At 35.9% G+C, this 26,907-nt stretch overlaps 1 protein-coding gene across 4 annotated transcripts in view; it reads left to right on the forward strand.

Moving 5' to 3' along the window:
• The first annotated feature begins 2,051 nt into the window (after positions 1-2,051).
• LOC134804191 (dynamin) overlaps positions 2,052-26,907 on the forward strand; it is a 49,187-nt gene continuing 24,331 nt past the window's right edge. For 2 of the 4 annotated variants that reach the window (XM_063777135.1, XM_063777136.1), the window contains exons 1-5: positions 2,055-2,336; positions 7,422-7,495; positions 14,117-14,266; positions 20,840-21,043; positions 22,464-22,656. In XM_063777135.1, the coding sequence (XP_063633205.1) occupies positions 2,173-2,336; positions 7,422-7,495; positions 14,117-14,266; positions 20,840-21,043; positions 22,464-22,656 (785 nt within the window). In that variant the 5' untranslated portion in view covers positions 2,055-2,172. Of the gene's footprint in view, positions 2,337-7,421; positions 7,496-14,116; positions 14,267-20,839; positions 21,044-22,463; positions 22,657-26,907 lie in introns of all 4 variants that reach the window. The other 2 variants (XM_063777133.1, XM_063777134.1) reach the window with 2 other exon arrangements.

Raw genomic sequence — 26,907 nt, forward strand, 5'->3', positions numbered from 1 at the left:
CAGTGCAGTAGTTTTTCCGTAAAGTGTACCACAAGAATGCATAGTTCGTCGAATAGTGATAGGGCTCGCTTCGCTCGCCCTAATAATACTCACTAGGAGAAGACCGGTAACTCCATACAAAAAAATGTCCCCAACCGTTTATACGTTTATACTAGTGGCGTCCTCGTTGTGTACCAATGGAACTAAAGTTGACAACCGGTTTAGCCTGGCGGGTATTGGTAGGTAGTAATTCTGTTGATAAACATATTTGTTATCTTCATATCACGAAATATATGAAAGATGCAAGTAAACCCTTGTTTGTGGTATTATCAATTGATTTAAATAAAAGGCATATTTATGTTCATAACATTGTATTATTTAAAAAAAAATGTTTTACATATAGAAATATACACTGAAAATTAAAAGTGACAACTTAATAAAAAAATAGACATTAATAAAGCGCATTCATAAAGTTTTCAGTATAATACAAATAACTTTAGGCATGCCTACCTATTACACTTTACACACAAAGATACACTAGGTACACATTACACACGGCATTTTACACAGATTTCCAACTTGTATTCATACATTTGTTCACGGTTAATTAATACGCTTTCCAGATGCGTTATGACGCGGTTCCTTCTGAACCCACTAAAGCTGTGAATTTCACTCAAATATGTATCTTCAACAGCCGTTGCTCCGCATTTAGCACATTTTCTATAATCCATGTAGGTACAGACTTACAGTCTTAAGTGGTAGTACCGCTACGTTGTATTTATTATTTAATAAATAACATTTTCGTTATGAACTTTAACCACAGCAGTTGGACAGAGTCATTGACAAATATATTTTTTTATTATGGTGGGTAGACGTACCTACCCTCCAATCTCCATATATTTTATGAACATTGATAAAGACAGTTGAAAGCAAATATTCATTATAAAACTTAATCGCGTGTAATTAATTAAGTTTTAAGTGTTTTAAGTCCCGTTTTATGATTAATAATGTAAAAAAAACGTGAAAATTTAAATCAGAGTTGGGAGCAATGTTGCTGTAGAAAAATGTTTTTATTTTTATTACTGGCAACTTTTTCTAGGAGGCCAAAGCACACATAGAAGCTTCAGGCGCACACTTGCGCAATTATACGGGGACATAACTTTCTTAGGGAGTGAACAGGCCTTGATTGAGAACGTACGCTCAGTCTATTTCATTTGGTTTGTTATTAAGCCCGCTCCACACTCGTGCGCGTATCGCGGCGCGAAGCCGCGAACGCGAGTGTGAGTCGATCTTCGCAGACAGCGAAATCGACTCACCACTCGCGTTCGCGGCTTCGCCCGCAATTCACGCGCATAGTCTGGAGGGGGCTTTATAATTAACAACTACATTGTTGTTAATGTTTTTTTTAATAAACCGTTAATCTATTTGTTAAATCTCAATAAAAAATACCATCATTAAAACTATGTAGGTACTTAAGAACTAAGAAATAAACTAGCAATAAACTTAACTAAGTATAAATAAAACTAAAACTTGTTAATGAGTAAGTATTGGATCGGGGAATTTTATAACTAAATAGGTAACTACATTTTGATTTTTGACTATTTTGTATACCTAAAAAAATTATTGAGGGTTTCATAGGTACCTATTTTAATGAATCATTTTAAAAATCTTAACACGTTCAGTACGAAATTAGCGTGCTATTACTACGGTAGTACCTAGTACGAGTATTGTAAGTAAGCAAGCACTATCTAGTAGGCAAGACGACTACTTATACTGCAGCCAGAAAACTTAAAGGTCAACATATATAAGCAGTACCTATCTTATAATTTGTCTTGCGCAATAAGGAGTACCTACCTACTTAATATACTTCTACTCAGATATATCTATATAGCGTTCTATTTAATCTGAATTATTTGTGTGAGGGAGAAAAATTGCAACAGGTAATTCGATGGCCTAAATTTGTTAAAACTCGATATATTATATATTAGATATATGTATGTGTTTGTTCCAGTTCCTTTAATGTTAAGTTCACAATTTTTCATGCAAAGAGTGCAGAGACAGCAATATCTGTTGCTCTGCTCTCATACGCTTGCGCATTAGAAGCCTGGTACTATATTGATGAACGAAAAATCAGTAAGCGAAGATCTGCGGAGAAGCTCATAAAACTAGGAGTGTTTGGTAAAACCGGCAGCCATGTCGGGGAATATGGGAATGGAGCAGTTGATCCCCATCGTCAATAAGCTACAAGATGCCTTCACTCAGCTTGGTGTGCATATGCAACTTGATCTACCACAAATTGCGGTTGTGGGAGGACAGTCTGCTGGAAAGAGTTCAGTTTTGGAAAACTTCGTCGGAAGGTAAGACTACGTTACGCCTATTACTTGATCACACGTTACAGGGCTTTACGTACAAATAGGTGATTCAAATTAAATCCTCTCTGGTTCATGTAAACCCATGGCCTATATCTACTTGCATACAGAGTGCAAAACGAGAGTTATCCTCTTTTAATAAGTTAATAATAAAATACTAATATTATCTGAAATGTTTAAGTCGTAATTATATTTCTCTGTGTAAATTATGAAAATTGTGACGGTAAATTATTCAAAATATAACAGTTGTATTTACCTAAGCAGTAAATTGGTTATGCAAATAAGTAAGTTTTTATATCACGTCAAATTAAATTCAATCTTATTCCATCGAAATAATCATAATTGATAGTGTAATATAGGCCTTATATGCTTTGAAGGTTGGCCTAGATTTGTTGCGCATGACAAGTATTATTGATTTTACGCAACTCTTCTGCCTTTGGTTTTTCATATTTTCACATTATTGAATATTCATTTATTTCATTTAACCATATGATATTTACACAATTATCAAAACAAAAAATAATTAGAAAAAACTACATGAAATATAACGATTTCATATGGCAACCTTTATTTTTGTGAGAAAGAGACAGACCGAAATGTTTTGAAGTTTGAGTTGGGATGCCGCTACACAGCGCATTGTTCGTGCTTCGACACCGATGGCTGTCGAAACATCAGTTGGCGTTCCAGCTATTGTATATTGAACACTGTGCCACTATATGACAGCTCATTCACCAATGACGTACTTTAATAGAAACATAGCTAGACGTTTATTGGTAACTCATCTGTCATTTGAGCACGGTGCTCCATTCACAGTCGAGGTTAAAATACTCCTAACAACGTAACCACCCACCATATTGAAAAAGTAGTTTATCGGTGAATGATGAACAAGACGTTAAAGTAGTGAATTCGGATAGTAAAGTTTAATGTATTTAAAACAAAATGTCGGGGAATTTCGGAATGCAGCAGTTAATCCCCATTGTAAACAAACTACAAGATGCATTTGTGCAAATGGGCGTGCACATGTCTTTAGATCTCCCACAAATTGCAGTTGTGGGTGGCCAGTCCGCTGGAAAGAGTTCAGTGTTAGAAAACTTCGTCGGCAGGTGAGTCTCAGAATATCCTGGATATATGCGATATCCGTTGTTCAATAGTAAATAAAGAAATATTTGCTTGACTTCACTAGTTATGAATCAGCTGTCTTTATTTGTTAGTCTAGGTACCTAACCGAAAGTATTGTCTTTGTACTTTATCGTGCATTAGTAAAGTAATTAAACCTTAGATTTGTGAAAGAAGTTTTCGTAGAGTGCCACTTGATATCTCTGAAGTCTGACTCATACAAGTCAATATGAGCTGGCTTTTTGTGCCATATTAAGGGTTTTAAGATGAAGTCGTCATCTAGTCCCGAATCTTACAGTTAAAATATATTTTATATACGTTTATAGATTATAATTTTCTTAACATTTTACATTATAAATGGAGAAGATAAGTTGCCATTGTATGATACTTTATCACCAACAAATGCATGGCCTGAATTGCTATCACACAATTGTTATCAGTTGTTGGGATTGGTTCTGCTAAATTGATTGTTTTCAGTAAACTTCATATTACCTATCCCCTTTGGAAAAACTCTGTGCTTAAAATTATTCTTGCATTCTAAATTTGTTATGTTCTATAAAGCCTAATGATTATTATTTTGTCCTTGATTCTGATGTTACAGACAATAAAAAACTAAAACCAATCTGAAACCAGAATAGTGCAGTGGTGTCCTATTACTTACTGCATCAGAGGATCCCCAGAATGTGGATCCTTACATTTGTGTTTCTGTGGGACATGCAGTTACTCGTACACAAATGAACCGACTTTGTAGGTGGCTTTAATTTTCTGTGCCCATATGTCAGTAATTTAACCTTTTATAACAAACATTCACACAAGATACTTGATCATGATGGAATTGTTAAAAAATAGTATCATTTAGGTACATATTTGTGAAGAAGTTCTTTTCAAGCAGAATTTAACCCTGGCTGAAGTGTGACATCACAATTGGAGCTAGTTTATTAACATCATCATCTTCCTCGTGTTGTCCCGGCATTTTGCAACGCTCATGGGAGCCTGCGGTCCACATGGCAATTAATCCCAAGAATTGCCGTAGACACTAGTTTTGCCATCTGATCTTCCAACCCAGAGGGTAAACTAGGCCTTATCAGGATTAGTAGTAGGGGAGCGGGTAAGTTTAATCACGCTCGACTTGGCGGGGGCACTGCCGTGCCCCCAGATAATATGGGCATTATGTTCCTAATTTAATTATATGCTGCTCTATCTGAGATTCATGTTGTTGTTCTTGACGCATATCTCTAAATCTTATCATAAACAATAGTGCCCAGGGATTAAACAATACCTAATTGTCTTTTGTTGTTCATACCATATAAATAAATAATTATGTTCATAAACATAATTATTCTTTTTCCTTCCTTCCTGCCTTCTAAAAATAGCCTACCTGTAATAAACTACTATTGTTCTTAAAGCCTTAATAATGTATGTCACTTTATTGCACATAAACAGGTTTACATAAAACGGATAGGCATATGATAGTTATTTGTTATATAAACTCTAGCATCCCATAGACCTTTTTACTAGTAAAAATTACCTCTATAAAGAAATCTAAATCATTATTATACAGAACAGAGTTGCTTTTCTTTTGTTTTGAAGCAAAACAAATTGTGTAGGAGTTTTACTTCAGCAGTATTTTACCTCTCATGGTTATATTGATAATAGTCTCATGCTTATAGTGTAAGGGAATAAAATATACCAAAATTAAAAAAAAAATTGTATGCATTGCAAGACTTTCAAGGCACAAGAGGCAAATAGACTTTACTGCCGAGTGTACAAATTATTTTTATACATAAAGCAAAAAAAAATATCAAAATGAATGCTGTTGAGGATAAAAAACGATTGAAACGACGAAAACTGCAGTTTATATAAACAGGGCCTGACTTTGTGATCAAGTATGGTGAAAAAACCTTAGAACCTGAACACTGTAGTTTTTAGTGTTGTTTCCATAACATTATTACATAACATAAGTAACTGTCTGAAGCAAACGTGAGTTCATTTTAACTTGATTCCCACCAGCTTGCCAAATATAATACAATTGAGTATCTAAGCCTACAGTTTTCTAAGAAAACGAATCAACACTCACTCATTTCCAATTTTAAGAAGGTTAACCTTCATCATACAAATAATAACTAGATTCCAAACTATTTCCGCATACAAATGATTATTTATTGGAAATTAGTTATGTCAATTCCATAAAAATGAGCTCAACAAACATTCATGATATTGATGGTTACACATAGACATCTAAAATCATAAATTCATAACCCTTTCTTTTAACTTTGCCATCATCAGGTTGTTAACCAAAAATTGCTTTTCATTTTGTTAAGTTTCAAGAAAGGATGTGAGTGTACTGCATATAAATTTAACTCTGGCATTTGATGTTGTTGAGTTACATTGAAATTTTGTATTCTGCAACATGATTAATTGCTACCCTTGGTTTTATGATTGACACTCAGTGTCAATATAATATTAGGTGGATTGGATGATTTGTAATTGTTCATATTTATTTACATATACAAAGTAGTTATTGATCTATCTTTATGGTGGGAGGAATATAAAAAGAAAATCCGTTTTTTCTTAAGGTTGGATTGACCAAGTTAATTGCAGTTTTATGTTATTGGTAATGGTTCTTATAGGGTTTTAACTCTCTAACTATCTAACTGAGCAATCCAGTTATGATTTTGATTACAATTTTGCAAAGATTTTTATATTTAAATCACCGTTGTTTAATATACTAAAACATTAAGGTAAATAGATTACTAAAATGATACTGTTTGTGATTTATTTCATTTACAACAAGATTTTCTTTTTCTATTTTTGACTTAACACTTAAATGCATGATATTTTCATTTTGCCCGATATTAATATATGTATCACATAATTGTTTGCCGATTCTAGGAAAAATAGTAAAAAAATATAACTTCGATTTTCACTGCGAAATCAGTGTTAGAAGTTGAATTGGCTAAATCATATTTATGTTAATATGTAATTTTCAGTAATAGATATATGAAATTTTTTACTACACTTAGAAAGGTACACTATTTGTGATATACCTATGATAAAGTTTTTAAATATAAAATGATTACAAACCCCGAAAACACCGTTCAAAATCACATACTAAAAATTATCAACATCTGGATTTTTCCAAGCTTTCCGACTTTTCGTCTACCAAATGTAATTTTTATAAATTAAAAAGATTGCGTAAATTTAACCCTTAATTCATCACCCTACTACATGACGTTTGGTATAAAGGTGCGTTCAAGAACGTTTTTTTTTTAAATCTGTGAGCTGTCTAATGCTTTGTAGACATTTGGCAACTCTATGCATTTAAGGGTTAAGACGGGCATCAGCTTAAGGCTAGGTATGTTAGAACCTGAGACCTAGTTCTGCGGACCAAACCCAACAGTGTTCATATAATAATCAAGCGTAAGGCAAATCAGCCATGTATGTTATCAAATGTTATGTTTATGTTTGCTTAGTCAAGGCAACTAAGTTTAAAAATTGGTTTTCTATTGTGGGACATTTGACTCTTGATACCTCCAGTATAGGTAAGATATCAACACATATTTTTATCCCAGGACAAAACCCATTCGGTACACGCTTTTAGATTCAGGGGTTGTTTGTATGTTTCTTCATACAAATGAATGTTTCCAATTATCTCATGTAAAATACATATGTTTTATGAATAAAAATCGGAATCTATGAATATACATAAATAGAGAAGATATACATTATCTCATAATAGTGACAAACTGATTAAGTTACGGCTTTCTTAAAATAGTTTGTGATCTACTGCCAGTAGGTAGGTACCTACCAGACCTGGTCAGTGATGGTTCGTAGATGGTTCGTAGATGGTGGGTTAAGCTAACGACGCTGATATGATTTCGTCGGAAGTCTTTAAATTTATGAGTTATATGTTTTATTAAATCAATAGCGGGTTGTAATGATTTTTAATTGTTACAGGGATTTTCTGCCCCGTGGCTCCGGTATTGTAACTCGTCGTCCTTTGATTCTACAGCTCATACATGGAAACGCAGGTACGTTGTAGTCGTAGCATCTACATATTTAATGAGTCATTAATTAAAATACAGATTTGCACGTCGAGTACCTACCTACCAAAACTATTCTTGACAAAATAGTTGTGTTAAAATCCTTTCCCAAGGTCAAGAAATTATTCCTCATGTTAATATAAAGGAATTTCGATGTCACATGGTGACACACCCCACGCTACTGTTCTATCTTGTCTCGCAATAATAGCCTCTAAATAAAAATAATCTCCCTCTCTTCTTGAATTTAGAACCGTGAGTTCTTAATGAAAAAAAAAACACCCACAGCCACTGTTTGCTTTAAAAAGTGTAACAAATAAAACTAAGTCCTTAATGATATTAATATTACATGTATGAATTACCCTTTATGTGAGCGTGAATTCCATGTTCGCTTCCACATTCCAGCAAACGTCATAGCACTTATAATTACCTTCCATTTATGGTTTTAGTTACTATAGCAGGGATATTTTTTGTGTTAAATATGTAATTTTATGATATGAAGGCGCTGTTTACTATTTCTTGTCTCCTAAAATAACACTTGTCACACCTCTAAACCTCTGATATCAGTAATATCAATTTTAACACTTTCAATGCCAAGCACCTCATCTTGAATATCAAGTGTTAAAATTTGGAAATCACTAAGAAATTCTCGAGTTGAGTTTCCGATTAAGAGTTTAAACTCCGTGGGAATGTATGTCACTGAGTATGAGTCATAAAAAACTCCAAAAAGCGAAACAGATCTCCAAAGATTCTTTTCACGCCACTGTTCGGAAATGTGGCAATAGATGGTCTAAAACCAAGCTGGAAAGTAGCCAATAGCTGTAGCACCTGAACCACCACTACTACAATGTTTCATTGTTATCATCATCTGTCATTGGTGACGGTTCGCTACAGCAATGAGTATCATTTAAAACATAAAAATCAATAAAAGGTCTTTTTTGTCGCAACTTTTTCCTTCAAAAATAAAATTAGGTTATTTATAGGACCAATTTCTTGTTTAAAAAAAAAAAGAAATGTCAAAACCATTCAGTTCATTTTTTTTAACAATTATCCATTCAGTTCACGCTGAAGGCGTTTTTTCCTTTTGTAGCTGTTTGTTTTTTTTTTAGCAAAAACGCTTCTATGTTTAGAGTCGGTTTGAAGCAAATAACAGAAAAACGCCTCTTAAAAGTGATAATTATCCATCCATCTTTTAGCGGTTTTCCGTCCTCTCCTACAATGTTCTACATATGTCGTTTCTAAGTGGAGTTAATGAAATACAGTGAAACCTGGATAAGTGAGACTTCAAGGGACGAGCAAATTTGTCTCACTTAAAGAGGTATTCCACTTACCCAGGCTCTCAGTTAGCCAGGTACAAATAAAATTCTGTCTCATTTACAGAGGGTCCCATTAATAGAGGGTGAGAATAGAGGATATTTCAGTTATAAAGGTGATTAATAAGGTATTTTGTAAACATTATATTCTTTAAAAACAAATAAGATAAAATAATCCTTGTCCCTAAATATTTTTTTGAGTCTGTTTAAATTTTTATTTGAATTTATTTTGAATGATTCTACAACGTCTTAACTTGATTGCGTCTTAAAACTTAATTAAATGAAAATTATTTTTTGTTTATTTGTGTTACTTATCAATATTTTAGCTTTCGTTTCGATAGTTTTAACTACTTAAACTAACTAAATGAAACTTGAAGTCGTTTAGACACAATTAAGCAAATGCGGAATTTGTGGAAAGACTAAGATTTAGTAAGGATACGGAAATTTATCAATAAAGTCAAAGTTAGAGAGGTCATAGATTGACGTTATCTCAGATACAGAGGTAAATTCCTATAAAATTCTAAAAAAACAATTAAGAAAATGTAGTCTTATAAATATTTTCTCAGTAACAGAGGTAAAATACACTCTCTGTCTCAATTATAGAGGTAAATGTGACTATATAATCACAACAACTAATCCCAGTTCGTTTCAGGTTCGTTTTCTCTCACTAACAGAGGTAATTCAGTGCTAAAGTGTCGGGACCGCACCATGAGTCCCAGCTATAGAGGTTTCCCACTTATCCAGGTCCCACTTAACCAAGTTTCTTGTATTAACTTAAATATTGTGTACCTCTTCACTCCATCCATGTATGAATAATGCAGAGGTGTAGTTTTCGCGTTATGTGCACAAATTGTTGTTCATTAACCTTCGGCGCTCCGACGAATGTTAAAACTAACTAATTGGCTTATTGCGTCTGCGAATTGCGAGCATGCATAGATGGAACTTCTGTATACCTTCTGTATCTTACTATTATATGTAACAAGACCGCTTTTCTTTTCAATGAAGACTGAACGGTTACTATACTGTAAGTACTACTAACTACGTAAATATGTTTTTTTTTTGTAAATTGGCATAAATAAATACCAAGGAATAAACGGATATGTCGAAATTATAATATATGTATAAGATATGAGAGTTCATGCAAATTCTCGTTCATATTTCAGTGACAAATTAATATATCCCGGGTATCCCGGATGATTAAAGAAAGGTCAATGAACTAAAAAAAGGAAAATCCCGGGGGTACCGTCAGCAAACGACCTAATGGGCGCTTATATCGCTAAAGGTTGCATCGCGCTACTGGCGATGAGTAGTTACCTGACGTAACCCTGTAGTAACCACCTGAGGGCTTCCTTAACACATATACCTAACACGATCCGCGGCGAATGATTGTTTATTGGGCTGAATTTTCCTTGTATCATTATTAAGGTGACTAGTTGGAACATTCATTTTAGAATACTACTCGAAGTTGCTGACTAGTTTATTAATGTAAGTTTAATCATTTGCTCCCGTTACAAGCCACATCCTGTGCATATGTGAATGAAAGACTGAGGAAGGGGCTATTTAATTATATCGTTAATGTTTTTTTAGAGCAGTGCACTAGTTATGCGCAATGCTAGGAATGTCCACAGTTAACTGACAATTCTTACACCTTATTGCAATTATATAAGGGGCTATTCATAAATTACGTCTTTCTGGGTCTGGACATCGGATGATGGTAGCATGACGTAGGAGGAAACGGGGTCATTCGAAGCATGATTTTTGGATGATTTTAGGGGGCGGGGGGTCAAAAAATCGTCAAAAGTAGATGACGTAATATATGAACAGCCCCTAAGGTCACCGATGGTCAGGAGTGTTGCTGTTAGTGCCATGGTCACGCGTCAGACCTTTTTTAAGCCTTATGACGACGAGATAGGAACTAACACTGGCGTATTGCTGGTAGTATCTCTGCAGGCAGGATGCAGCTTCCGTATCCGATTTTTACCCAGTTCGGTGTCGAGGCTTACACGCGATAAAAAAATATACGACGACCAGTTTCGAAGAGATCGGATCTTTATTTATACTGTATACTGTGTACTATATACTCGTACTATAACAGTAGTTCTGAAAAAAATCTGCGGTAGAGTACGTGGGATAAGTGCCTTTACAACACCCTACGGACTTAGAGGAATTAACCTTAGAAGCGAGTAGGTATGTAATCTTACTAATCTCACACAGATCCCTAGGTGACGATGACCGCATCCTGTCACCATCAGACGGCTCGTCTGTTTGTTTGAAACCTATTTCTAGAAACAAAATGAATAAAAAACCATTGACCTCGCTATAAACTAGTAACGCATAAAAGGTTGGTAGCCACAGGAGTTTGAAAAAGTATGATATCAATCAAACGAAACGTTTGAAAAACTAGCCCGACTAACAAAGTCGGACCGACCGTAACTTGTGAGTGACTTACCTCTAGGAGGTGGACGACGCTGAAAACTTAGAGCGTTGGAATATAATGTGTACCCTCTTTAACACGTTGTGAAAACTAATAGAATTTCAAGAACGAGAACTGCGAGAGCGCCTAACATATCCATTTTCCTAATGCTAATACGTCGAATATTTTCCAACTTTTGGCAGCACACTACGTATTGTTACAAGACTATTGATCTTGACCTTGATGTTTTTTAGTTACCTACGTAAAACTACTTCCAGATTTCTATGTGGGTTTTACTGACATTAACCTATTGTGTTAATAAGTAGAAACGCTTTTTGTGAGACTATCCCGTCTCTTTGCCACCTTATTATAGAGAGCCTTGATGATCGTAGGTAATTAGAAATTGCTGTACGATAGCGCCCGTAATTGCATACACGTTCCACGATTTGTAGTTTGTTTTGTAGGATGCCAGAATGTTTTATTCATCCTATATTAAGTTGTATTATCTACTATAGAAATCAATCAAATCGTGACGCATATTTATAGGCATAGCATTATTACGCCGCTGATGCCTGTCATGCCTGAAAAAAACTTGTTGTTAATACGTTTGGTGGTGGTATGGTTAAACTCAATCTATTATAGTTTGGTCAGTGCGTACCATCGTAAAGGCATTCTGTCTAATAACTCTAATAGAACTCTGTTACTACTCGTATTCTTATATACGGAGCGGAATAATTTGAGTTATGAATAATACGCCCCAGCTTTTTAAATAGCTTGGTTAATATTTGTGTTGATATAGTATGTATATAATAGCAAATTTTTAAATTAAAGGAAAAATGGAAAAATCCTTTAATTTCAACTGTAAATGGATTTTTGCTATAATTTAATCATTTGTAATATCGCTCGTAGGCGTTTCTGTTTGGCGAAAAAAAAATTATATAATATCAAAGAAATTAAAATTCTTTGTTTTGATCAAAAGGCAAGATGAAAGTAGCGACAATACAGTTCAAAAGTTTTAGGCATCCTTATGTTAAAGGCCAGGCCACACCGGATGCGTGGGCTTAGACGTGCACGTGGTGTAAGGTCAGCCAAGAAAGTGGTCTACCCCTTTTCGACTCTATCATCTGATTGATAGAAAAGTGGTCTACCACACGTCAAGAAAGTGGTCTACCACTGTCGAAAAGTGGTAGACCACTTTCTTGGCTGACCGTACTTGCGCGTCCCGCTGCGTTGTAGAATATGAATTCTCATGTCAAACACACTACTTTTACACACTAATTTTGACATGAGAATTCGTATTCGTATTTTGATGACCGGTCTGGCCTAGTGGGTAGTGACCCTGCCTGTGAAGCCGATGGTCCTGGGTTCGAATCCCGGTAAGGGCATTTATTTGTGTGATGAACGCAAATATTTGTTCCTGAGTCATAGGTGTTTTCTATGTATATGTTGCAGTCAAAAGTGTGAACTGGTCAAAAGAACTTTTAACCGACAAAAACAGGCAAAACTGCTTTTGACTGAGCATGTTGGTCAAAAGTATTTTTACCTGAAAATCAAACCTATTTCTGGCAGCAGTTTCGTTTTTAGGGCGTAGCAAAAAAAAAAAATACCCCTAACCTACCTATCTCTGGGAACAGTTTCGTTTTTTGGGCGTAGCAATAAAAAAATAACCCTAACCTACCTATCTCTGGGAGTACTTTTGACTGATAGTAACAGTCACAATTACTATTAACCAATGATTTTCAGGTAAAACTACTTTTGACCAACATGCTCAGTCAAAAGCAGTTTTGCCTGTTTTTGTCGGTTAAAAGTTCTGTTGACCAGTTCACACTTTTGACTGCGACATATATAAGTATGTATTTATCTATATAAGTATGTATATCATTGCCTAGCACCCATATTACAAGCTTTGCTTAGTTTGGGGCTAGGTTGATCTGTGTAAGATGTCCCCTGATATTTATTTATTTATTTATTTATACATAGTTTCACAGTTTCTTGAGGATACTTTTCATTTAGTTAAATATCACTATGGAAATCGTATAACAAATATATTTAAAACAAAATTTCAATTGCTTATGTTAAAAAAGTACTTATAAAAAATCGTACTTGTAATGTAATATGCTCTAATGCAGAAACGTATCACTTTCTGCACACTGTTTAGAACAACAATGTCCCTCTTTTAGAGCATGAGAAATGAAAAAATATTGGAAGTAGGTATTGGCCCCATGTATAGACTGAAATTGTGTTAGTAATTAATTATACTATTGGTCCTATTTCTTTTTCCTATAGACGTTTCTTGGTCACTCGTAGCTTCATTAAACGCGAGAAGTACAGTTTTTTTAAAATATCCTCAACTTTCAAATCTCTCAATACACGATCGTCGCTTCTGTGTATCGTTGCAATATGACCGGGAAAGTTCGATCCGTACCCGTTTTGTCTGGATTTTTCTGTGAAAGTCTTTGAAATATGGTCAGGAAGGTTCAATTTGAACTCATTTAATTTAATTGGTCTTTTTAGTCAATGACCCCCGGGTGGCGAGGCATTAGCACGTTGACTGCATCGTTCAATTTGTTCCAATCAACTGTTACAAATTATATTATAGACTCTGGTTTTTTGTATTGTAGGTCTGATTAGAAACAAATGAAATATTACACATTACAATGTTTAACCATTTTCCGGGTATAGTCAACCGCATACACATGACATTATTGTAATTGTTCTGTACAGTCTTACAACCACGGCCCACGTGTGGATGTAACAGAGAATTAAAGAATTGGAAATCATTATTTTTTTCTTGCCAGTTTTCTACGTGTCCATACAAGGTTGTCACTTTTATGTCGTTGCCTTTAAAAGGTTAAAGTGAAGGCTAAGTCACGTTTCCTCCAACAGAATATGCGGAGTTCCTCCACTGCAAGGGCAAGAAGTTCGTGGACTTCAATGAGGTGCGAGGGGAGATCGAGGCGGAGACGGACCGCATCACGGGCTCCAACAAGGGCATCTCGCCCGTGCCCATCAACCTTCGCGTCTACTCGCCCAACGGTAAGTCTCTTTGCTTTTTGTGACAAAAATGTTCAACGTTTTCTAACTATTAGGTGGAGTCTGGATGATGCAATACGGTAAAGGGTAAGAAAAGGTATTAATTTTATCTGTTTATAAGAACCTGGACTTGAACATCTAGTCTAAAAGTGCTTTCTGCAAAATACTCGACTCAAGCGATCATACCAGAGATGGTCATATTTACATGCTCATCAGATCAAAAGAAATATGAAGTAGATTTTCTAGGTGGTTCAGTGGTTCATGAAATTATCGTTAGGTTAGAACCTTTTTTGTATGTATACTAAATTAAGTACATTGAAATTTGCGAAGAGTAGTACTTATTTACCATTTTCACGGTTAGCGGTGACATTTACTTTTCTGTTGTTGGTGGTAGGTCAATAACCTCTGCAATTTTAAGATTTGCACAGTTTAATAAGTACTACAGAATTTTTAAGTGTTAGTTAAAATTGTACTGTCACTTTACGTGTACGTTAACATAGTCACGTTCATAAAGATGTGTTGCACCTTCTTACCGCTTTACAAAGACGGGAATAAAAAGTGTAGGTATGGATGTATATGACTAACATTACAAGAGCTAATAAAAAATAAAACACGTTGTAGTATTGCTATAGTGCAGTATAATAGGGTTTTCTTTTTTGTAAATGTGAATCTGAGAAGTTCGTATTTCGGCAGGTCTCTAATGTAAATTTCAGTTTGGACAAGCAGTAGCTAATTACACGGTAACCGTTAGGACGACCACGGTCTAGTAAAAAATCATTTAATTGGTTCCGATTCTGTACCAGTTTACTACACAAATAATCCAAATAAGCCGGTAGTCGCGTAGACGTCTTGATCCGACCATAAACGTAACTGGATGCAAGTAAACAGTCAACAAAGAACCTCGCGCAGATAATGATCCTGAACTGTAATTCATGACTCTTGCCTAGCACGCACGTCGCTTGTGCCATATCCAGTGTAAATGTGATCTCAAACGACGTGTTTATTATAGAATTAGTTAGTCTGGTTTGGCTGAGGCGTGCGTTTTTTGAGTGATGGTAATGCTAGGCTAGAGGTATGCGTGACGCGTTTTTGCGCCGTCTAACCAGGCGGGCCCTCGCTTGCCGGCCTCCGGGCCGTGACGTCACAGCCCAATCGTTCACCTTTGACAAGCTGTTTCGATCTACCTGATCAATGCCGCTCCTCGCTCGTCCTCCTTTCTTGACCTAATTCTGTCCCGCTCCCGATTATTTTGTGTAAAGCTATTTTTATGCCTCAAATGTATGAGTACAATATTATTGTTTTAGTTTAGAGGTTAGAGACTGGTTGGGAATGACACAAAAAACATGCAATATAACGTTGAATAATTGTGGCCTTCCGTAGTAATTTTTCGTGAGTCAATCTTTGATTGTCATTGCAGTGTCTTGAATTGTTGCAGTAGAAGCAACTCAGGCCTTATGATGACTCACATTTAATCTTAGTACTTAAGATAGAGCCACTGCAAGTTAATTGGATACTGAGGTAATGAGATTGATTCATGTCCACATATTGTATATAGATGCACGGATATGTGTGGGAAAAGGGCGGTAGATGCTTCGGGCACCATGCTTTTATACAAAATTAATGGCATGTAATGGAATTTTTAAATATACATATATTTTTTTAAATAAATATTATAAATAGATAGTTATCAATCAATCATAAAATAAATAATTTGAAAATATAAAAATACCTCTTTAAATGCATAAAAATAAAATTGTATTGCTAATCACAGTTTTTTTCTTCTACTTTACTTAAATCAAATGTAACGTTAAAATTAAATGAGCTATTATGGCAGGGTCGTTACTGCAATTAACTGAACACGTAATCTAAATTATCACCATCTGATAGCATGTTCTTTGTACCTAGTCTTATCGGTCATCTGCATTTGCTGGGCTACGATATACATACAAATCTATATCAAGAGCGTAAATGCGGATAAAGTAGGTATGACCTATCCGTCGTCGGCACTGTTCATGTTCCCATTATTGACATGTAGTTACAAACTTATGCTGAATAATTTCTGCGTAAACTGGGTGCCTTTCACTGGCGTCATTTAGGGTGCCAGTAAAATAAGTTGGTTCGAATCCGGTCTGTTACCAAAATCGCCCAATAAGAAATATACTCAGTAGTTTGTGTACATAAAATAAATGTGTCCTACTGATGGTTTTGAGTTTATTTTTTGACTGCCTAAGAATTTTTTTTTCAAAGAAAAATGTGGATCTAACTCGAGTATGTCCAATAAGACAAAAGATCGCGAGACTAAAATGAATTTGCCTCAATTTTCGATTTTGTCAGTATTCTAGGAACACATATAAAACTTATCCTCAGTTATTTTATCAAAATAAAAAATCGTGCAGTTTGTTTAATTCCCATGCCTCGCCAGTATTTCGGAACAACCACTATCGTACTCGTACCAACTTTCCTGCTGACCTATTGGAACGCTGCGAGTACCGGTCAAATGTATTTTTTTTTATCTAATCGGCCTTATCTGTGTGTGATTCAGAGAGTTGTGTACATTAGATTTTCTCAGTGACTTTATAAATCTGTCATCCGTGTTTAGGCTTGGTGCTAAGAAGATGAATATGATTTCATTGTGTGGCTCGGGGATTTGATTTAAATGCTTTGAAGGTTAGGGAAGCTGCTGTATCGACTGTTTTGTGAAGATCGAATCTCTACAAAACTTAGAAATGAAAGTTCAAATGTAAATTGCATCATAAAAACGGTTTACGTGGACGAAAAGTCGATATAACTAAAGTCCATCCTTAGAATAAAATTTACTAACGGAATATTTTCGGTCACCCAGATATTGTATTATGATGCATCTACCAAGCGTGCGTAGGATGTCACTGGCATCTCTGTCTATATTCGCTACATATGTATATTGATGATTCCGGGGCGACGGTCGCGTTTTTATCGCCCGACAATCACTTACTCCAGACGACTCCCAGTGCCATGGTCGTTACAGTAACTGATCATTCGTTTGCGTTGTTGCAACGAGAAAAGGTCTACCGATGGTCATTTGCTCTTAGTACCGTGACTTCTAACTACTTCATAAAGTGGCGAAATAATAAGTGCTTGGGCGCCTAACTCCTCGATCAATAACTTTCAGCAGATTTATGACACGGGTGGTATGACGCAGCGTATCTTCATTTTAATTTTGGACATCGTTATGGGGACAGAATGCATTTAATGAAGACATTACGTCTGCTTAATATGTAGGTCGCTACGTGCGGCCATGATGCATAATTTACGACATTTTTCTATGTCCGCCACCATTCCCTACACATACACACCCATAAGTCCCATAACATACTACCCATACATACATGTCATACTACCCAGCAGGGCCACTTCAGCTTCGATGAATGTAGGTACTTAAATAGATTGGGAATATTCTGTATTTTACCTACGGAACCTTAAAAATGAGAATAACAGTAACAAGATTTTGCTCTGTAACAAACTGAATTTGTCTGTGTAAAGTGACTTACAACGAATACGATGATTGATCTATACCGTACTTACTTCCACAGGCCACTTGCAATAGGCGCTACTTTTAGTTAGTGTAGTCACTGTTGCGTTTATAATTTTATACATTATATTGTTTTGTATGTGTGTTGTACACTTTCCGCTACGGGCCGCGCTGCTCCCTATATCAAGTTCCTGAGCACTGGCCATGAATCACTGCTTATTTACTATGTACAAAGTAATGAATAAAATAATAGGCACGCTCAACTAAGTCTGATATTGTCCTTTCCCAGTTTCTAGTTTCTTTTTGTCGAAGCATGCTACATCTATTGTAGACTATTTATTAACATCCCCAACAATATCTAAGGTATTAAAGCCCGCTGCCTAAAAGTTAATTTTCAGGTATGACATCCTGACACAAAATACGAGTATGTTGAAGTCATTGGTCTTAAAATTAATTACTAAGCGACAGGGGGCGGCAGATGACTGTAGTCTTTGTTATTTCGGTTGCCAGTGATAGAGGTTCTTAGTTACTCTATCCGTCGAGACGTCTTTTGATCCTTTAGGGGCATACATGTCCAAGTGTTAGAATGTCCAGAGTCACAATGTCCTATTGCCAATAAGTCCAAATGTATTATTGTCCTAATGCCAGAAAGTCTAAAGTGTTGTAATGTCTATTTGTCATTAAGTCAAACTTATCGTACATCATAGGACATGACATAACACTGAAAAGAATAAGTACCTAAATTTATTTAATGATGTATATGATCTAAATCGTAATTTTATTTGTATGACTGCGATTTGATATTTTGTAGTCACAATTTAGAATGAAATATTTACAGAGTAGGTAATTTAATATTACACTGTACTTAGTCATGGGTATTACTCTACCAACGATGTTATAAAATACCGGGCGAGATCTCTTATCTATATGACGGAGTCGTGATGATCAACGGTTATTATTGTAATGACTAGTTTAACAAATTAGCATCGTACAGTCGCCATCAGATATATCGGAGCGGCCAAGGTGCTCACAAATATCGGAACACGCCTCTATTGTCAGGGCGTTAGAGCGCGTGTTCAGATATTGTGAACACCTTGGCCGCTCCGATATATCTGATGGCGACTGTACATCAACACATTGGGATGCTTTCTGGTTCCAGCCTACTACAATACTCTAACTAGAATGACTCTAATATCAGTATTAAGTCTTGTAAGAGCTGTATCAGTGATTTCTAGTAAGAATGAGCTCGAAATTCTTATTGAAGAGGCAGCAGCCATCATAATAATGTGTGTATGTGTTGACTTGAAATATATACATAGACAGTCATTACGCTGTCAAAATAAATTTAGTATATACCTAGGCCACAACTATTTCCGTAGGTTAAAAGTTCGAATCCTGATAGGAACTAATGATTTTTTTTAAATCTTATTTACGAAATATAATTTTCACCACACCCGCTCGGAAAGGCTTACTTTGCACTTCAAAAACTGATAGCAAAGTTGCATTCACATGTGAGGCAAAGTAATCAAATGCAAATTTTGAGTTGTTTTCTTATGTTTGCTGGTAGAATTGACTTTAATAACATTCATTTGGATTTGATTTTGTTTGATATTTTACATTTAATATTTGCTTCGGGTTGGTGTGGTGAAAAATGTTGTGTTTCACTCGGGGGAAAATTTTATTTAACCCTCGTGCTTTGAGACCCTCGCAACGCTCAAGATTCCATTTTTCAATTTTGGAATCTTTCGCTTGCTGGGGTATCAATATTAGCACGAGCGGTTAAACAACAACTTTGCCCCCTTGTAAAACAATTAACTATTCATTACAAAATATAATTTTCATCACACCAGCTCGTGACTGATGAGAAAGTTGCATTTTATCCACAAGAGGGGCAAAGTAATTTGATGCAAATTTTGAGTTGTTTCCTTATGTTGGCTGGTAGAATTTACTTTTAAATGATGATTTTGAATAATAAATATTGAATAACATTCGTTTGGATTTGATTTTGTTTGATGTTTGTGGTGAAAAATGTTGTTTCACTGGGTAGCAATTTTTTCGTGCCTTGTAACTCTCGCAACGCTCAAGATTCCACTTTTCGAACCACTCGCTACGCTCGTCTTTCTTTCGCTTGCTCGGGTATCAATATTAGCACGAGCGGTTAAACAACAACTTTGCCCCCGTTATTAACATTAGAAAAAAGCCAAAGAAGGTAAGCGATTTTTATGTGTCTTTTTTTATTGAAAAACAATTATTACACTTATTCAAAAGTCACAGCTAATATGTTTTTTTTTCAACATGGTTATCTGAGTCGGCCGGAAAAATCCGGCCCTATTTCTCATTACCCTAAAGACAAAATTCTTATAGCTAAAGCTAATATGTAAGAATTATGTAGAATATAGGTACCTATGTTCATTTACATTCTTTTGTTTTCATAAGTATTCGCAAAGAGAATTTTAAATAGAGGAATATTGTCAAAGTAAATTATGTAGTCAGTACATTTACTGCCATCTTTCGACACAAATGATTAACACTTTTAGAACGCCATTTGACTTTGATCCTTATTTTTTCACTGATATGTGTTAAATTTGTTAAATGTCAAAAAGTATCGCCATCTACTCGACAGTAGGCCAAAGGTGTGGCGCCATCGCTCGAAAAGATTGTACCATACCATTGGCCTATCTTCGACATATTATCGATTCATATTCGATCCTCGACTAGTAAAGTAACTAAAGCCGACCACTGACTAACAGTCCGCCGGACGATATCGGCCGGTCAGTTGTTCGGAACTGTCAAATTTTTGTTCTAACTGACAGGCCGATATCGTCCGGCGACCTGTTAGTCATCAGTGGTCGGCTTTATACACTTTACTAATGCCTAATGCTAAAAAAACGAGGTATAATGGAGCACTACTTTTGTAAAAATATATTTAAAGTGTAAATTCCTGCCTCCAACGGTTTAGGCGTGCATTACATATCTAAGTAGAGGAACTATTTTATATACCTAGGTATGTTTAAAGATTTATTAGTACAACTACGTGACTATTTCAAACCCTCACGTATAATTTCCAGTACTTAATCTGACGCTGATCGACTTGCCCGGGCTAACGAAGGTGCCCATTGGGGACCAGCCGATCGACATCGAAGCCCAGATCAAGGGGATGATCTTCCAGTTCATCCGGCGGGAGTCCTGCCTGATCCTCGCCGTCACCCCGGCCAACACCGATCTGGCTAACAGCGATGCTCTCAAACTTGCCAAAGAAGTTGACCCACAAGGTATGTCACTTAGTTTTCTCTTTTGGAACATTCAAAGGAATAGTCTATCGTGTGTACCACAGAAACGTCAATTATGTGGAGATTTTAGGTGTTTCTTTTTTTTAAGTCAAAGAGAATAAAGGTGCATAGAAAAATATGCCATATTAACAACGCTTTTTATGGGACTGGGCCGTGGATATATCTCGCTAGTTTTAGCGTTTACCCGCGGTGCCTCACGTTTAGGTGCTTTGACATAATTAATTAACGGCTAATTTCCGGGTTGGGATATTCCACTATTGCCGGTTTTACCTAATTTAGAATTATATTTTTTTTAGAATACTTTAAACGGGATCGGACAGCAAAAATAAGTATTTTTAACTCTACAAAAGTTTCGGAATGGTAAGCAATAAGACGGACATGCACTTATTATTGCAATTTCATGTATTTGAACTATGTAGTTGATAACCTAATCAGAAACTAGACACAGACATTATAAGTACTCGTCATGTAGACGTTTATAAATTTAATTTCCTACAAAACTTCACATTGTATGTGTCACACTGACACACTCTTGTAGTTTCCAAAATTAAATTAGCTGTTATGACCAGCAAGTCTAATACATACGTACGGCTTTTACCTTTAAAGGGAACTGAAGCGTAGCCACGGAACCGCCACGCCTCGCAACCTACGGCACCGGTTCTGTCCCGTCAATGAAGTTGGTAGCCCTCAGTGGCATAATACTACGCAGGCATACCAATTTTTAGGGCTCTCTATCCGTGAACGCGTTTGAACTGTGCTGACCAGCACTCTTGTTTATTGGAACAAAGTGATCCATGTTAGGGTTAAGTTTACTATTTAGGATACGAGATGGCATACTTTCTAATGCACAAGGGAGCGTGCGTGAGACTCGGAAACAATACTATAGAAGCTATAAGGGGGAGGCAGGAGATGACCGAACGAGATGTTCTTATGGAAGTTTCAGTAGGAGTAGCAGATAAAGCGTTTGGCCTCGTCATGGTCTCACTTTTAATTTCTTAACCCGAAGACCGCGTGCTACGCCCAACATCACCTGCGGGCGCAGCACGGTTCCATTTTTATCGACTATCACTATGTGCGTCCCTTTCGCACTTTCATACTTGTTAGAACGTGACAGGCATGGTGACAAGGGATAAAAACGCGACCGTGCTACGCCGCCTGCATAAGTGAACTGTACATAACACTCTCGGCATCGTCAGGCGTGGCTCACTCCGCGATTTTGTCGCTTTGCTACAGGTAGCTAAAAGTACATCCGTTCCACACCAATTTTGGTGGCTAGCCATAAGCCGCGCGTGGCGATGTCGCCACCTAGCGGCCATATCTGTCCTGATCGTAACAGACGCGTTTTGTTAGAGAGTGAGTCTTCAGTACCTAGTACTATTATTTATTCTGTGGCATCGTTCAGGTCTGCGCACGATCGGTGTGATCACGAAGCTGGATCTGATGGACGAAGGGACCGACGCTCGCGATGTGCTGGAGAACAAGCTGCTGCCGCTGCGCCGCGGGTACATCGGCGTCGTTAACCGCTCGCAGAAGGACATCGATGGCCGCAAGGATATTGCTGCCGCGCTCGCTGCTGAGAGGAAATTCTTCCTCAGGTATGTATCTACGCGGAAAAATGCTGAGCCGCTCTCTGAGACCCTGTCAACGTGACAATTTGTTAGGAACGTCTGTTATTCATAAAAACTTAAATGCTTCGTAGTTAGAATGTGTGTTAATACATACAAATGTCTATGTGAAAGAGGACGAAAGAATAATAACTAAATGGCCTTACAAGATTTTATTTGGCCTAAGTAGTAGTACTAATTTAGTTTAATGGCAAGGACTACTCTTTGGCAACAGATGTTGAAGTCATCGAATGTCACATGAAGTGTAAAGAAGTAGATAAAATTTCGCAATTATTAACAAATATACTCGTACCACAAAATGCCTACGGTTTCCCAAAAACGCAAGAAAAAATATTATGAATTCAAAAAAATATTTACATCAGAAAAGGACGAAGGATTGCGCAGCATGAACTATATTTATTTAGAATTGGTTGTTGACATGGCCGGTACTGACCTTTTATTTGACTATACATGATATATGCATATTAATGCCATAAGTAAGCTGTTCGTAGCGACAAAATCTCGGTACCAAATAGAATCTTGTCAGGTTTTAAAATAGTGTTGCATAAGGGCTAATCGTTATGTATGAATGAAATTCATTTATAATGTCACTTTGACTTTCCGTGAGGGGTGAGGGTTCCAGTTGGTAGCCGGGCGGCAATTTCAACACCTAGGTACTTTCCAATTGTTCTACATACTTTTTTATATTTATTATGGGGTAGGTACCTCTAACCGTTATATCAAAAAATATACTTTAAAAATACTCTTTGGACAAGCGTACTTCAACTTCTTAGTCTGTAATGACAATTTCTCAGGATCTTATCTGTCGTTAGGTTTATAATTGAATAATATAAATAATTGACAAATTAAATAAACGCATGCAATTAACCAGTGAAAAAAAAGTAAGGTTCACAATTTTGACCGCAGTACTTTAGCTTCAAAATCTTCCCATGACAGGGTTCAACAGTAGGCTTAGCACAGGAGTTCCGCGATATAGAGGTAATATCTCGCCTGCGACATAGACTACCCGTCTTTTTCTAACTCTTTCTAATGGCCGCGGCGCTTCTGTGCTAAACCAACAAGGTGCTAAGCGAATTGATGTGTACTGTTAGTGCAATAAAAGCTTTGCGAATATAGAGGTCACAGTAAGATTTGGTGTTAACATTTATAGGTAACATCTTTCTACACATCCTAGCAATCCTGTGACAATTTGTGATTGTTTTTTTTTTATTAAGAGTCGACTGTGTTCCACTGCTGAGCAAAGGCCTCCTATTCTTTTTCCACTCATGTCGGTTTTGTGCAAATGTTGGCCAATTATTTTATTTGGTTAAAAAAGGTACACATATTATGTTACACGTAGCTGCGCTTTGTATGTTTTTTATTGTATTTTATTTATTTGGATTTTATTTGCATGCCATTTGGACGTAAAAATACATAAATACATGCTACATTCTAGTTTTTTTAATGGAAAGTCTACGGTTATGACAGAAAGTCGTAATTGTATCGGATAATTTTAATGCATGACATCCCTTTTGTTGAACTACAATCTATTAGTGTATCCTGTTGGTTTTAGTGTCAATGCTATTAACTATTTTATCCGAAATGAACAAGCTTCTGTTTGGCGTTGTTAACATTTAGGGTCATTCATTATCATTTTATATTATTTTTACTTAAAATTTAAATCAGGCAAAACGGCCCATATTACAAATACCTTATAAAGTAATATACATTATACCAAAGAGAACTTGAAATATAGGAATATTGACATTTACTGCCATCTTTCGACACAAATTATTAAAACTTTTAGAACGCCATTTGACTTTGATCCTTATTATTTCACTGATATGTGTTAAATTTCTTAAATATCAATAAGTATCGCCATCTACTCGAAAGTAGGCCAAAGGTATGGCGCCAAGGATCAAAGTCAAATGGCGTTCTAGAGTTAGACCAAGAAAAGTCTGCAGCGATTTTGATAGCCCACGCAGTGCAAGTGTTATTTTAAACGTCTACGTCTATGAAATTATGACGTATAAATAACACTTGCACTGCGTGGGATATCAAAATAGCTGCAGACTTTTCTTGGTCTAAATCTAAAAGTTTTAATGTCAGTAAATGTGCTGATTACATTATTTAATTTGACAATATTCATCTAGTCTAAATTCTCTTTGATTATACTACTTAAGTAAATAACATTGGTAAAATACGTTTTCATCACTAAATTAACTTACTCTCGTTTGCAATATTTAACTTACGCCCCATGTTGCACAATGTACTATTAATTTGTTATTTTTTTGGCAATTACTTTCAGGCAGTTTGTTGTTGTCAGTTTAATATAAATTTTTCATTGACTGACAGTTTTGAGACTTGCGCCTTCCTCTAAGACTTGCGCTAACCACCGGTTAATGGTACAATATTAAGGGACTACCCCACGCTAATGACCTTCGATCTGAATCCCTTAGTTTTCTAATGTTTTTTGTAGCTTATTATATTAACAGCAACGGCTTTAAGCAATATAATATCCCACATTTACTTCAAAGGTCATTGTCTTCGAGATATTTGGCATCAAAGTTGAACAATTTTAGGCTAAAAAACTGGTTTTCTGGCCATAACTTTTGTGTTAATTAGTTAAAAATTAAAACCCTGGACACGTTTTTCGGGACGTCAAAGACAAACCCAAATATGTAGATTTCGTACATGTAAGATCCTTCACTGCAAACTAGATACGAAAAAAGTGTGTTCTTAGACAATGTTTAAAAAAATCATAAAAAAATAAGTATTCATTTTTTTCAAAATCCGGTTGATAAAAACGGAGATAAAGGATTGAAAAACCGATAACCGTTTGTCTTATAAATCTATCTGTAGTGCAAAAAAAGGAGATACGATTCAAAACTTGTCAAAAATCGATGAAAACCTCGGGTAGCCCCTTAAATGAAAATGCTTGTATAAATACAGTCGGATATAGCAAAATATTGGTACTTTGAACCTTAACTGCACTGAAATGAAGTCGAAGGTTGCTTGTCGTGTACATACATTTTATTGACGTCATACTGCCAAGCTACATGCATAAATAATACAATAAATACTAATGACTCCATTGGTATCGATTTTTGGCACGGCTTAATAAGTTTTATGTAGGTAAAACATTACCCAAACAAACTTTGTTTCTTATTTCGACTATTTGATAAATAAATAAAAAAGGTTTTTAAGATTACCAAACTAGAACTCTGTTGCCGCCCCTTTTCCGTTTACTTGATATTTTATTTACTCTTTATACCGGTATCAGAGGCTAGTTACTCTCTGGCTTTATGTGATTTGCTCATTATTATTTTTACTTTTATTATAGAGGTTCTTACTTTTAACATACCTACATTACCTACCTAATCTTCCCATAACAATGAAGCTGGTACATTTTGGTCTAATTCATGCATTGAAAATGTGGCTTAATTTTTTGAAGTGAAAACTTCTTTAGCGGCGCTGAGCACTTTTGAGGTGGGGAAAAAATGATAAACTCGAGACAGCGTAACGCTTAACGCGCTGACGTCATGTGTGACGGACAATGTTATTCACCAAAGAACTTAAGTCATAACGTATCATAATCAGGTCAATTATTTAAAACTGGACATTTATATTAAGCAATAAAGCTCAATGTTCTAATCTTGTACGGGCTGAAATACGAGGATCTCACAGTTACATAACTTTATATCACTCCAATATAATTCAATAAAGCTACATCTTGATGAAATCGCTAATAAAAGTGAACTCTAGTACTGGTGAATAAAACTCAAAATATGACCAAATATACAGGGTGATTCAGGAGACGTGAGCAGGACTAACACTGCACACTCAGTAAGTGATAATTAATCGATTAACGTCGTATTTAGGTGAAACAACCACACTTTTTCCTATTTTTTTACTTTTTGGTGAGGGCAAATTTAAGTCTCTACAATCATGGTCACTCTACAAGACCTAATTAATAAACATAAAACCTCTTTAAGCGTAATGACAGCATTTTGATTACGAAGAAAATAAACTGTCACCTTGAGTGAGATACGAGTTCTCAAAAGTAACCAGACCATGATGACAGTGATGACATTCAATTTGACACAGAATATCGGTAGTTTAGTATTCTAATTTTAGGGTGACCATGCATGTCGTAAATAAATTAATAACTTTTTTTTTCAACACGACTAGCACATTAACGTTAACCTCACTAATACTGATACGAAACAGTTGCTTATAATT

Source organism: Cydia splendana, chromosome Z, assembly GCF_910591565.1.
Source record: "Cydia splendana chromosome Z, ilCydSple1.2, whole genome shotgun sequence".
In the NCBI taxonomy this organism is placed as follows: Eukaryota; Metazoa; Arthropoda; class Insecta; order Lepidoptera; family Tortricidae; genus Cydia; species Cydia splendana.